General features: G+C 44.8%; 1 protein-coding gene across 1 annotated transcript; it reads right to left on the reverse strand.

The window, feature by feature from the left end:
- Positions 1 to 533: 533 nt before the first annotated feature.
- On the reverse strand, positions 534 to 6,319 carry LOC127294282 (two-component response regulator-like PRR95). The gene is made up of 8 exons (XM_051324066.2): positions 6,010 to 6,319; positions 5,723 to 5,884; positions 3,359 to 3,489; positions 2,946 to 3,059; positions 2,548 to 2,704; positions 2,009 to 2,441; positions 1,022 to 1,805; positions 534 to 898 (listed from the first exon to the last, which is right to left on the reverse strand). The coding sequence occupies exons 1-8, from the start codon at positions 6,227 to 6,229 to the stop codon at positions 785 to 787; spliced, it is 2,115 nt and encodes a 704-aa protein (XP_051180026.1). The 5' UTR covers positions 6,230 to 6,319; the 3' UTR covers positions 534 to 784.
- Positions 6,320 to 14,848: the final 8,529 nt, after the last annotated feature.

The raw sequence follows: 14,848 nt of genomic DNA on the forward strand, positions 1-14,848 counted from the left end.
TACCTTGTTTCATGGAGCTCAAAGATGTTGGCAAGCTTTTGCTTGATACCGCAGTAACAATTGAGTAACTAATATAGATTGCCATGGTTGAAAGATTGAGAAGTGCACATGCGCTGATTTGCAGGGTGCAAGGCAGGTAAAGCATCTGAGCAAGCTCGGTTGACGAAAGAGCTAAGGCAGTCTGTCATTACTAGCTAGCTACTCAGCTAGATAAATAGAATAGCTTATGGCTGGCTTGTTTGGAAGGGAAGAATGTCCCAAAGAGTTTCACAGCAATTCTACAGGAAACAGTTAGATTTACCATAAGAATTGTGAAAAGGAAAACCCGCCTTTCAGACTGGGCTCTGAGAACAAAGAGAATAGTTGCCAGGATTTCAATCTTCTCACATAGAGGAATATATATCCAAGGGAAACAATAATTACATGGGTGAACAATGACACTGGACAGCTCATGGAACAAAGTAAGGCTTCGCTGATTTAAGTCTAGCGCTATTGTAAGGATGTATGACACCAGAAACATCTAACACAATAAATAAGTGAAGAAAATCTGGATATCTGCATTGGTTTCCTATTTTCCCCTGAGAACTTTTTTTTAATTCAACACGCTTTACAGGCAAAGGATGTCAATAAACAACTGACAAAGGAGTACACTGGACACTTGTACAAAAGGCTAACCCTGGAAGCAAAACTTTTGCCAGCCTTTCACTCTTACTAGTTACTTTAAATGCCCTCCCTCACCTGGGAAGGTTACTATGAAAAGTACAATCATGAATTAACAATGTTACTAGTCAGTTTCCGCATCTTCTGTTGTTGTAGCTGACTTGAGTTTTTGGCTCACAAACTGCCCTTTAATTCTTGGTCGTTGCTCTGCAAGCTTCTTTCTGCTGTGATATCTGACCTGTAGAATGGAAGGTAAAGAGAATAAGGATGAATTATAACAAAAGCCAACTGTCATTTGCGAGCAAATATATGACTGCACATAAGCAATTTACAAACTATTTAGGTTTGTCAAACAAAATACCTTCTTCTCGAAGCATCTCTCTTTCCTTTTCATGCGGAATTTCAACAAGGCAGCTTCACGACGTGATCGATCACTATCCAATCCGTTAATACCGAAGTTCTGGATGCCGCTTTCTGGGGCAATTATTGTATTTGTGTCTGTATCAGTTTCACCGCTCACAGTCCATCCACTTCCTCTGCGTATATCCTGGCTACAGCTAGCACTTTGGTTAGCATGCTCTGCATGGGCTCTCGACAGGTCAACTGGTTCTCCTGATCCCTGGAGAATTTGTCTTGAATGATGCAACTGCTGATTTTCTTCTAGCTGTCTGTGTTCATGAATGTCTGGCGGTTTACTAAGATTCTGATGGTAATTAGAGTGATAAGATGCATGTTGAATTGCCATATGGTTGATGCCAGACGGATCACATTGCATAAAAGGAGCCTGTGGGTAGTATATCGGCTGCATAATTGCACCATAATGGTAGGGTATAGCAGCACCGACAGGAATTGGAACAGGTATAAACCCATATGGAGGATGACTCGATGTTTCTTTTCTAGGGGAGGAACTACTTGTGCCAGCATCTTCTCTAACACTGCTGGAACACGGGATGAAAACAGCTTCTGTAGAACTGTCCAAAGGAGCCTGAGCTTGCGTTGCACCCTTGTATGTATTATGTTCATGGGAACTGGGCAAGACCCCACCAGGTTGGACATTCTTGTCATGAACAGGTTCTTGAAAAGTTAAGTGGAGGGATGGGGGAAACAATGGCTTAGCTGATGGTTCTATCCTTTTATTACCATACCTGTCATGTTGACAACCACGTGATAAGCATGCATAAAAGATCTAGTCAGAGATGCACAAGGTAATGTGTAAGCAAATACTAATATCAGCCTCAGGGTCTAAAATATGATGACAGTGTAATGTCAAAGAAAACCAGTCAAAACAAATGCAATAAATAATCAAAGTCATTCATATCAAAATTTAAAAACAACAAACAATAAGTACCTTGAAAAAGCAGAGGAATTTGAGTGATTGAAATTATCCTTATCCTTCAGTTCTTGGGTCATGTAACCATTAAGAGGCTGTTGCTTTCCTAAGGTGATCTCCAAAGATGGAGAGGGCACAGACTCCGCGTGGCTTATTGCAGCACCCTTCAGATTTTCAGGAAGGGTATTTTCCACGACAGCGTTGACAGCACTATTCTTCGTGACTGGAGATTTGCATTTTTTGCTAGTTGTTGGTTGGGCAGTAGGCAAACGAACTTTGCCAGGATCACTTGGACGACATGAACTTGAATCAGCAACTCTCAAGGCATTATCCATTATCTGTCCAGCAACCTTTGCAGAAGTAATACCATTAAGATACTTTGAACGAACATTCTTCTCAGTTGAAAACACTTGCGGTTTACTGGTGGCACATGCATTTATACTTGGAGCATCTACACAAAAACACGAGGTAAAATCAGATGTGCAATGTACACACTTGATGGCCAATAACAGAGCACAAAATATTAAATGTTGGAGAACCTAGTGTAGATTTCTTACCATCAGTACCCTTCACTGTGTGTGATTTTGTGTTTATTCTATCAAAAGGTCCATTCTGCATTGTAAGTTCTCTGGATGAGCTTGCTCCATTATCTTTCACAATCTCAGGTAATTTCTCAGCACTCTGAATTTCAGTCTCCCTCTTGCTACCTGAGCTCTGATCATGTTAAAAGAGCAACAATAATATTAGTTGCAGAAGAAGTCCAATAGTTTAACACAAAGTTTCAGTAAACAGTGCTGGCCACAATTAACTGGTAGTCACAAGAACAAAAAGACATCGAAAAGTGCTCCAGATTTCACTTTTGCTTGCTTGGCTTTATCAACCTGAGCTAGAGCAATACTACTCATACTTGGATATCAATTAGAAAAATACAGTATAAGCCAGCTCAGCTGCTCACCTGAGCATCACTTTCCTCGTCGCTGTTCTCTCCTGTCTTTGACCCGGTACCAGAATTCACACTTATATGGTTGCTGGCTGCATTGTTTTCTGATGCATTTAATTGGCTATTCATCTGTAATGGAAATAACAAGGCCTAATTATACCTCAGAAAACTAGAATAAACAAGAAATGCTGCTAGATGCTAAAAGCTTAAACGGCCGCATCAACAATAGAGCACCCATGATCTTGGACAACCAAAATTAATGCAGACCATACGCACTTTGATGAAGTTGATGATACTTTCGAGGAAAATGTGTACAGAATTTTAATCGGTCTGGCCAACATAGACTAAAGAACACAACTGAAGAAGGCTAACCATAACACAGGCTGCAAAAGAAAACGTTCTGAAAGACGTGACGAATGAGGACTTACTGAGTGCCGTCTCCACACATGTTGCCATAAGTTACGCAACTCATTCTTTCTCACTGGTTTCACAAGGAAGTCCACTGCACCATTTTGCATACACTTCAGCACCGTGCCAATTGAATCTTGGGATGACATCACTGCACGGACAATCCAATAAAACATCATAAACCACATAAATAGAGTGTATGCTGAGTTCAAGCGAGCTATAGATTAAGGCATATCCAGATATACAAATTTCCTTACTAACGTCAGCAATACACCACAATGCCACTTGGCTGCTTATGTGTTTGTCGTATAAGGGGCTTGGTTGGCATAGTGGTTACATTAGCATAGTGCATAGCAGAACATGCATTTATCACGTGTAGCGCTTAAAGATGGTTTATGTTGTTTTAGCATAGATAAATAGCATGTACTTATGTATATACATACTCTCTTCCCACTATTTTGAACACGCGAATTGAACTATTATTAAAACAAATTTCCAAATTAGCAGCATTCACTTTTCGGTAAGTTGAGGTCTTTGCTATGTGATGCTGCTTTCATAGGCAGCTACACACATCATGAATTTGTATGGTTGCTCAGTTAAGCTACCTAATCAGGACATAAAATATGCATTTATCTCTGAAAAAAACAGAACCAATGTAAAGCTACGCGTATCGATACTTTTTTTGCGTAAAATCCCTAATATAACTACCATCGGTATATTGCCAAGAAATTGCCTCCAATCCCGTATATCGAGCCTATTAAAATTAAGATGCCAATTTATTCATGAACCAATGTAAAGTTACACGTTATCTTTGCATAAAATCCCTAATCTAACTACCATTGGTATATTGCCAAGAATTTTTCTCCAATCCCGTACATCAAGCCAAAAAAAAAAGGTGCCAATTTATTCATGAACTAATGTAAAGTTACACGTTTTCAATATTTTTTGCGTAAAATCCCTAATCTAACTACCATTGGTATATTGCCAAGAAATTCCTCCAATCCCATATATCGAGCCAACTAAAATTAAGATGCCAATTTATTCATCAACAGAGACGGCACAAGACAACTCTGTTTAAAAGTATCAAAATGCAATATTTGGCTTATATCCATAGCGATACTCAGAATAGCAACACAAACGGAATCCAATAATGCTGATGATAATTCAGTTGCATTAGAGACGCTGACTGACTAAAAGTAAGCGACACGTGACTAAAGCGGAATATCCATTTGAATTCAGCTCCAACTATCCAATCACGGCGGTCCCAGACACGACAATAAAAAAACACCCTAGCACAGCTAAGCACTGATCATATAGTGCGTAGAAGGACCATGCATTTGTCACGTGTAGATGCGCTTTCTATTGTTTTCGTATAAATACATAGCATGTACTTATGTATATCCAAAAAATTATACAAAATGATAATTTAGGGTCTTAGCGATGATGTGATCGCCATCTTCCCACTATTTTCGAACATGTGAATTTAACTATTATTAATTAATTTCCAAAATCAGCAGTATTCATTTTTCGAAAAGTTGAGTATTGTTGTGTGAGACTTCATTCATACGCAGAGGCGGTTACACTCATCATGAAATGGCTGCTTAATGAAGCTACCTAGTCAGGAACTTAAAATATGCATTTAGCTCCCAAAAGTGCACCGATGTAAAGTTGCACCATACCAATTTTTTAAACATTAAATTCCCTAAAAAAATAGACACACATAACTAGTATTAGAGTTTTTCTGTAACAAACTTGCGCCGACCCCGTAAACTGCGCCAAAATAAAATTAAAGATGCCAATTTACTCACCGACAGATACCGCACAAGATAGATCTGCCAAAAATATTCAGATCTGACGTTTATATCCATCGTGGTACTCATATAGTAACACAAATGGAATCCGACAACGATAGTGATAATTCAGTTACATTAGAGACGCTGATTGACTAGCCGACACACGAACGGCTAAATCAGAATATCCACTTGAATTCAGAAACTCAGTATATCCACCATCGCGGTACTCAAGTTAGTAACAGAAAAGGGGATCCGACAACGATAGCGCTGATTGAGTCACATTAGAGACACTGACTAGCTAACAGTAACCGACACGCGACTGAAGCGGATTGTCCACTTGAATCCAGCTCCACCTATCCAAAGCGCGGCAATCGCACATACGACAACAAGCAAAAAGCACCCTATCACAGCTAAGCAGTTGCTAGGGCAGAATCAAATCCGTTAGCCAGTTGTGAACCATACGCTAGTAGTAAGAATTCAAGCTGCTCACTGAAGTTGATTAAAAAACAGTTTGAGATCAGTGAAACCGTTAGTTAATAGGCGGATGTCGGCGCAAGGAAGGATGGGAGGAAGGGAGGGCGGGGCGCTTACTTATGACGGGTATGTTCCTGCACTCGTCGACGGCGACGATCCTGGAGAGCAGGTTGATTCCGGAGAGCGTGGGCATGTTGACCTCGGTGAGGACGAGGTCGAAGGCGTATGCGCGGCCCCGCATGACCTCCCACGCCTTCATGGCGTCCGCCACCGCCGCCACTGGCGTCACCTCCCGAGAAGAAGCACCCCAATTCAGCAAGCAAGCAAGCGGGAAACCGATTTGACTGGACCGCGCGAGCGCGGCGTAGAGGAGTAGATAGAGAGAGGAGGAAGGGGTTGCTGACCGCGGTATCCGCACTTGCGGAGGAGCGCGGTGACGACCTGGCGCGTGGAGTCGTCGTGCTCGACGAGGAGCACGCGCAGGGAGCGGCGCGGCAGGATCTCGTCCCAGCGGATCACCCCGCGCGCCGCCGCTCCTCCGCCGCCGCCTCCTCCCGCCGCCGCCCCGGTCCCCGCGACCGCCGGCGCCGTCGCCGCTTCCCCGGCGTCGGCGTCGGGAGACATCTCGCCGTCGCCGTGGGGAGAGCAGGAGGAGGGGAACGGAAATATCTGGAGAACCTGGGTGTGCCGGGGCCGCCACGTCAGCGGGAGGAAGCGAGAGAGAGAGAGAGAGAGAGAGAGGATCGGAGGGTGGGGTGGAAACGGGCCAGATATCTACCACCAGCGCCCGGGTCCGCAGATATTTTTGCCACTGCTGCTGCTGTTGGGGAGTGGAGTGTCGTGAAGGTGAAACTTGCTGAGGCGCTGATATTTGTCCGATGGAGTCATTTCACGGGGATATTTGGCGGAGAGCTGGTGGCCTCTCGTTTTTGGGGAGGAGGCGGTGGGGCTCGCCGGAGTATTTTAGTGGCGGCTGGCTGGCTGGGCTTGGCCAAGATTTACACAAAAATAACCAAAAATTGAAAGAAAAACATAGACTGACTCTCCGGTGAAACTATTTCACGGATCTAACCCTTTTGTGTGACGCCCCTCTCATGGGCGTGTGTGGCGCCTCTGGCGCTGGCGCCACACACCCATCCGACGTGGCCCGTCGACGCTGAGCTGGTGACTCCGATCCGACGTGGCAGCACGTGTGGCGCTTTCCCGCCGGCGCCACACTTTGTGTGGCGCCCCTGGCAAGGGCGCCACACATCCACTTAAGTTTCGGCCGCTCGCCTAGCCCAGCTCGACTCTTCTTCTTTCTTTTCTTCCTCTTCTCCTCTTCTCTCCCTGTGGCGCCCGGTTCTCTCTCTCCTCCCTCTTCCCCCACCAATTCCACCACCAAATCAGCAGATCTGTCCGTGGAGATCGTTTCCCATCCATTTCTCAAAGTAATCTCCTTCGAATCTTCTCCATTCATCCACTAATTTCATAGATCGGGCTAGATTTGGACATGAACCATAGACATGTTTTTTTTCTTTTGTGCACTCTATATTGTATTGTTTGTGTTGGAGATGGTAGCCTCATGTATGCATGTGTTTGAACCATAGATTTGTAGAAACCTACATATGAAATTTCACATGTATGTGTATGAACTCTATGTATGTATGTGTATGTATGTGTATGAACCCACATGTATGCCTAGTATTTGTGATGGAGTAACTCATATTTTGTTAGTGGAATGGATCGTAATATGGTTCAAAAATGTAAACATTTAGGATGGCCGGTCCCGGTGGCCGGCGAGGCGGTCGAGGTCGCGGTCCTGGGCGCCCCCGGGGCCGGGGAAGGGGCCGCCGCGGTGGAGCAGCAAGGGCCCCACGGTCACCGTCACCTGCATCCTCCTCGTCTTCGCATGAGGAACGCTGCTTCGAGTTCCTCCTCCACATCGACGACGACCCACTCCGCATCAAGCGGCTACCGGACAAGTTCGCCGAGTTCGTCGACGGCGTCGAGCCGGCGCACTTGCAGCTACGGGAGGCTAGCTGCAACTTCTGCCGCTGGTCCGTGGAGGTCCTGTTCGACGGGCAGGGCAAGATGTACCTGCACACGGGGTGGGACAAGTTCGCCCGTGACCTCCACCTCGAGCCCGGCTGCCAGCTCACCTTCCTGTACGAGGGGGACGGCGAGATGATCGTCAAGGTGTTCGACGACACCGCCTGCCGCGTGCACTACCACACCGGCGAATCCGGCTCCGACACCGATAGTTAGATCGTCGAGTGTTGTCAACTCTATCTTCGTTGCTTCGTGTTGTTTGAATGCTATCTTAAATTGTATGAAACTATGTGCTACGATGTTAGGTATGATGATGTTATGTCCATGATGTGTGTACAAAATGGCTGTTGATATGATGTGTGCATGACATAGCTTTTGACATGATGGCTGTTTTGTTGGAATATGGTAGGATTTTTCATGGTTTTAACACAAGTCAATGTGTGGCGCCCTTCCCACTGGCGCCACACTGCACTGTGTGGTGCCCGTGGCATCGGCGCCACACGTCCATGTCTAATTGCCCAAAACATACTGTAAGACAAATCGTCTGGGACTTAGCCGTTTTGGCGAGGCTCTTTGTGTGGCGCCGATGCCACGGGCGCCACAGAAGCATGTGTGGCGCCGATGCCACGGGCGCCACACAAAGAGGGTCGCCAAAACGGCTAAGTCCCAGACGATTTGTCTTACAGTATGTTTTGGGCCCAATAGTTCATATAAGTTGGCATGTGTGGCGCCGATGGCACAGGCGCCACACTAGCATGTGTGGCGCCAGTGGGAAGGGCGCCACACAAAGAGGGTCGCCAAAACGGCTAAGGACTTATCGTCCGGAGCCCCTAGATGTTTTCGACCCAATAGTTCATATAAGTTGGCATGTGTGGCGCCGATGGCACGGGCGCCACACATGCATGTGTGGCGCCAGTGTGTAGGGCGCCACACATTGACTTGTGTTAAAACCATGAAAAATCCTACCATATTCCAACAGTTTTGACAACAAGAACATTGCACAGTTTTGACAACAAGAACATTGCATAATGGTTCAAATGACAAATAAGGTTCGACGACATCAAGGTTTCAATTACAATAAGGTTCAACGACACGAAGGTTCGAGGAGATCAAGGTTCACACAACATAAAGGTTCGACAACAAGAACATAGCCAAAGGGACATCACTGCGTCGCAAAGGCTCCCTCCCCCCTTGCCCTCTTCTTCTTAGATTCTTCAGCCAATTCTTCCTTCTCCCTTAAGTCACGAGCCAACTGAACGACCGAATCGAAGAAGTGGTGGCGCTCCTCCGTCTTTGCAGCTTCCGCTTGAGCTCTCTCCTCCTTGATGCGTTCAGCCTCCCTAGCCACCTCCTCTAGGTGCATCCTATTGGCCCTCTCCCTAGCAATTTGCTCAAGTTGGCAGCTCCTCAGGAATTTTATCCGTGCCTCGCGGTCCCGTTCGGCCTTCAGCTTGGCATTCCTCCTCTTGTGGAACAATAGGTATTCCTCATACCCCCTTTGCATACGCTCATCTTCCTCCTTCTTCTTAGCTATCTCCTCCCGCCTCTTCCTCTCTAGTTCTTCCTTCTCCTTCTTCCGCACCGTCCTTACCGCCTCCTCCCAAGCGGACTCCTCCTTCTCATTGCCCTCCCATGCTCCCTTCCCCTTGGTGGGTTGAGTTGCCATAGCTGTAAACCAAGTTGAAAAACCAAAGTTAGTCATGGAATATGAAAATAGAAAGTACAATGCAATTAGTAACTTGGAGACACATACGGATAAGGCCCCGCTAGGTATCGTAGCATACTAGTACCGCGACGGCCACCTCTACTAAGCCCTACGTGAATCCTTTGTTGCCTTGGAGCTTGTCGCCATTGTGGTTGATGCCTTGAGGCTTGTTGCCTTGGACCTTGTTGCGTAGGAGCTTGTTGCCGTTGGGCTTGTGTGCTTGGGGTTTATTGCCGTTGGGCTTGTGTGCTTGGAGCCGTCCTACCATCCACATCTCTCTTGGATAGTGGCCTAGCTCCAAGAAGTAAACTTTTGCCACCATCAACCACGGCTCCATCCGCAAGACTAACATCACGGAACAATGGTACACGGATATCCCGTCCGGTTACCTTCTTGAAGATCTCGGCTCTTTCGGCTTCCTTAGCCGTGAAGCCATCCTCGTCAACCTCCTCTTCGGGTCCATCATCATCCGAGTCCGACGCATAGCATCGGGAATAAGGAATGGAGTGGTCCATCTCCTCTTGCGTCCAATATTTATCCAAATCACCGATATTGTTGCAATTCATCTCGAAACCATCATCACCATCGTCATGCTCATCATACTCATTATCCAACGGAGGTTGTTAGGCAATGGGAGATTGGACAATGGAAGATTGGGTGGCCTCTTCTTGGCTCATGGGTGGAGGAGTCCTCTCTCGAACGGGGGAGGAGGGCTGGTTAAGGTCAAGCTCGATACGAGCCTCAACCGTCTTGGTTGCAAACAACTCCAACGCCTTATCTTGTGACCCGGCCACCGTCTCCTTGTAAATGGACCATCGTTGCTCGGAGTTGATACGCATTATCTTCCAACGGGTGTGCATTCCAAACCCCACATTATGCCTTCCCTCTAGCTCAACACCATCATTTGGCTCATTCCAATTCAACTCAACCCTAACTTGTGCTACCACCTCCGCAAAGCTAGGGCTAACGTCAAACACCAAGTCAACCTCTTCCGGGTCCGGCTCTATGTTTCCCTTCAAGAAAGCATCCTTCTCCACATGATGAACATGAACAATTCTTTCCATCCCCCTAGCATAATGGGAACAACACATACACACATGTGTTCATTAGTTACCATAATCAACATAATCTACCCATACAAACTAGCACACTACCATCTCTCCAACTTCAACAACCCTAACATCCAACCAAATCCATCTCCACCCTCAAATCAACCAAATCCACATGTAGGGTTTCACATATAGATTGGAGCAAATACACAAAATCAATGGATGAAAAGAGGGGAAACGGAGGAGATTACCTCAAGCAACGACTTGGGAACAATCTCCACGGACAGATCTGACGATTTGGTGGTTGATTTGGTGGGGGGAGAGAGGGGGAGAGAAAAAACCGGGCGCCTTTGGAGGAGGGAAGAAGAACAGAGGGAAAAGAAAGAAGAAGGGTCGGGCTGGGCTGGGCGCGCGGCCGAAACTTAAGTGGATGTGTGGCGCCCTTGACAGGGGCGCCACACTTTCAAAGTGTGGCGCTGGCGGGAAAGGCGCCACACGTGCTGCCACGTCGGATCGGGGTCACCAGCTCAGCGTCGACGGGCCACGTCGGATGGGTGTGTGGCGCCAGCGCCAGAGGCGCCACATGAGCATGTGTGGCGCCCGTGAGAGGGGCGCCACACAAAAGGGTTAGATCCGTGAAATAATTTCGCCGGAGGGTCAGTCTGTGCTTTTCTTTCAGTTTTGGGTTATTTTTGTGTAAATCGCCGGGCTTGGCTCAATCCGGCGGCCACTTGAAGCGTGGGGGACGGGCCACTTCCACTTGTGGAAAACTGGCACGGAAAGGCGCCATCAGGAACAGAAAAAGATCTACGTGTACATGGCAATGGCTGGTTTCCCTATGGACAAGTCTCCAACGGACGAACTTCGTGGTCGTGGAACAGGCTAAAGCTCATGCTGGAGTGAGTTCAAAGATAGATGGATGTGACCACGATTGCTTGTACAAACTGAGCTGGCATTTCGAGTATCCATATCGTCGTCCTTTTTGTTACTTTCCAATATTTTTCAGCATTCGTGTATCTTGGCGTGAATTGCTCCCTTTGTGATTGTGATCTACAGCCGAAACACGTCAGACCGGGAGATGGTACATTATTCTATTTGTGAAATGAAACTCTTATAGCTCAAATTATTATGAAAAAAATTCTAAGCAACAAGAATTATTATATGACAAAAAAATCTAATCAAAGAGAGACCATCAACCCCGGTGGTTATTTGCAAAACTGAAATAAGCTGGCTTACAAAAAATTTAAGACAAATACACACACCATAAAAAATATAGATTTTTTGTGAAACAACTTTGTGAGAACATAGAATGTCGAGATATGTGTGCTAGATTTTTTTTATCATAATTATTTGTCATTTTGAACTATCTTTAAAACACTATTATTGAAAAACCAAGATCCAATGCTCCTGGGTGTCAAAACGCTTGTCTCAGCAGCGAAATTCACTTTTGGATTACTATAAGGCAGAGACAATTATGAATAAATTACTATAATGTTTACCATTCTTTGCAAAATCTGAACTTGAGGGTGTGGAGTAGTCACTGCATTGTCACAACTGCAACTCAGTAGAACGAGGAAAAACTAGTTCTGATTCATCTGTTTGCGTGGCATATTCGTGTGAACCACCGTCGGTTCAGTACTTGTGGATGTCTTAAGCTACCAATAAATCCATATATAATATATCTGCTCTACAGTGTTCACCCTGTCTATAATATCTCACGAGACTGGCTTGTTTGCTACGGAACTAAATGGAGCCTCTCGCTGCACGTAGTCCAAATCCAAAAAGTAATGTTCGAGCTGGTGGTACTGCTGCCACCAAATGTCCAAGCAACAATTCTGGCCTTGGAAGGCTGGAAGCAAGCCTGTTCCTGGACAGGACGATATGAACCTGGGTGTATATGCACCACATTATGAAAAATTACAAAAAAATGTTATTCCAAAGTTTTAGAAAAAATTGAAAAAATGCACACATGTATATCCTATGTTGACATTTATTTGTGCAAATTTTGGCATAAAACGACCATGTGTGACCTACACATAAATATGAAAATGGAATTTCCTATTTCCATGAATAGTACATAACCAATCATTATAGTGCCATTTGGACATCTTATCATTCTCGTGTAGGCCACATGCAACCATTTTTTTCCACTAAAACTTACACAAACAAGTATTAACAAAATATGTACATGAAAAATTATTTCATTTTTTAAAGATTGTTAAATAGCATTTTTTCTAATATTGGAGAAAATGGGTGCACCCAGGTTCATCTTGGTATTTTCCGCATGTTCCCTTCCTTTCAAAACCTATACCGTATTTATTGTCTAGAATAATACTTCTTCAGTCCAAAATAAGACTTCTTATGTTCTAAAGTAATCGATATATTTAAATTTGATCCAAGTTAAACTATTTTAGGATTGACACCGAAAATTAGATCAATATCTACAACACTTCTTTAGTTGTACTTTTACTAGATTCATCGTACAATGTATTTTTGTACTACTACCTCCTTTTTATATATAAAGACACTAAGTATTCCAAGCCAAAACTTTGACTAATAACTTAATCGATAAAAACTAAGCTATGTAACAACCAAAAATATTTCATTGAAAACATCTTTAAGATACGAATCCAATGGTATACCTTTTCTGACATATAACTTCAATTATGTTGGATAAATTGTTTATCAAAGCTCTACCTCGAAATGTGTGGTGGCCTTATATATAAAAATGGTGGAAGTATACAAATTTAATGTGATACATATTGACATATTTTTCTATAGGTTTGGTCAAACGTATAGATGTTGACTTAGGACAAACCTAGATTATCCTATGTTCTCATGCCACGAGGAGTTGAAAGCACGATATATTAAATTATCTTCCCACCTCCACAGGCAATGTGGATCAATCCCAGGTGATAAAAAATATCTAAATTGGAGCCCTGTGATATCTTTACAACACATACCGTATTGTACTTACTCATAATGGATATGAAAGGCTCCATTGAAATCCAAAGTTTAAACTAAAAAGATATCTTTTTTTAGGTTGGTGTGATCTACGAAGTCGGATCATGAAGGATCAATCCTTGGAGACCAATACAAGGAGCATATATATAAAAGGACCTCGAGGCTAATGCGAAACACAAGCAACTTTTAAGGAAGAAAAAACACATTACACACTAGTGGAGAAGAGGCCTTTGGTCCCAAGCAAATGTCCCAGTGCTGAACCAAACCGGGTCCAATGGGGGCATTGGTCCCGGTTCGTTTCTGCCCAGGACGACCCCACCCACTGGAGCTTGTCCGGTAGTGGCCTTTGGTCCCGGTTTGTAGTACAAACCGGGACTAAAGGGTCCACCGCAGGGCGCGGCAGGCCGTGTCAGTCGTGGGGAACCCTTTAGTCCCGGTTTGTAATACAGACCGGGTCCAAAGGCCCCGCCTCTGGCTATATAACCTTGCCCCTGCCCAAGTGTGAGCCACACTTGGCCATTTTTTCACTTTCTTCACAAGAGGGGTGTATTGCTCTCCTCTCTTCTTCACATGCACAATAGGTGTTCGATGAAATGCTTAAGAGGATTTGCCACTTGAGTTTACACAAATCAAGCCACACTTAACTTGATTTTTTCTTCTTCATCGAGGTTAACAACTTTATCCTTTTCATCTGCAATTGATAAAATGCATGTGTATATATACATCGTGATGTTCTGTAATGGTTTTGATCAGCTTAATTATATCATGCAGATGAATCGGAAATGGATGTACATGGACCGACGGTTTGACGAGTTCACTGCGGGCCTGGATAATTTTATGGCCGTGGCGGAGGCAAACAAACATGGTGGCTTCATGTATTGTCCATGTGTGGACTGCAAGAATACCGTAAATTACGCTCACTCGAGTCTCATTCACAGCCACCTTCTGCGATCCGGTTTCATGTCCAGTTACTATTATTGGACCAAGCACGGAGAAAGAGGGGTTATGATGGAAGACAATGACGAAGAGGAAGAGGATGATGACGGTTATCCCAATTTCCCTGAATACGATGATACCGCAGAAGGCAATGAAGACAATGAAGTAGAAGATCAAGAGGCACCAGATGAGCCTGCTGATGATGATCTTGGCCGGGCCATTGCTGATGCAAGGAGAGAATGTGAAACTGAAAAGGAAAGGTTGGCCTTCGACAAGATGATAGAAGATCACAACAAATTGTTATACCCAACTTGCGAAGATGGCCATAAAAAGCTAGGCAAAGACACCGGAATTGTTGCAATGGAAGGCGAGAACGGTGTCACCGACTCAGGATTTGGAAAGTTGCCGACAATAATTAAGAGGAAGCTTCCAAGGGGTAACGAATTGCCCGCCAAAGACGCATTTAAGCGAAGAAGATTGTCTGCCCTCTAGGATTAGATGTGCAAAAGATACATGCATGCATTAATGATCGCATCCTCTACCGCGATGAGTACGAGA

This window comes from Lolium perenne, chromosome 4 (assembly GCF_019359855.2).
Source record: "Lolium perenne isolate Kyuss_39 chromosome 4, Kyuss_2.0, whole genome shotgun sequence".
In the NCBI taxonomy this organism is placed as follows: Eukaryota; Viridiplantae; Streptophyta; class Magnoliopsida; order Poales; family Poaceae; genus Lolium; species Lolium perenne.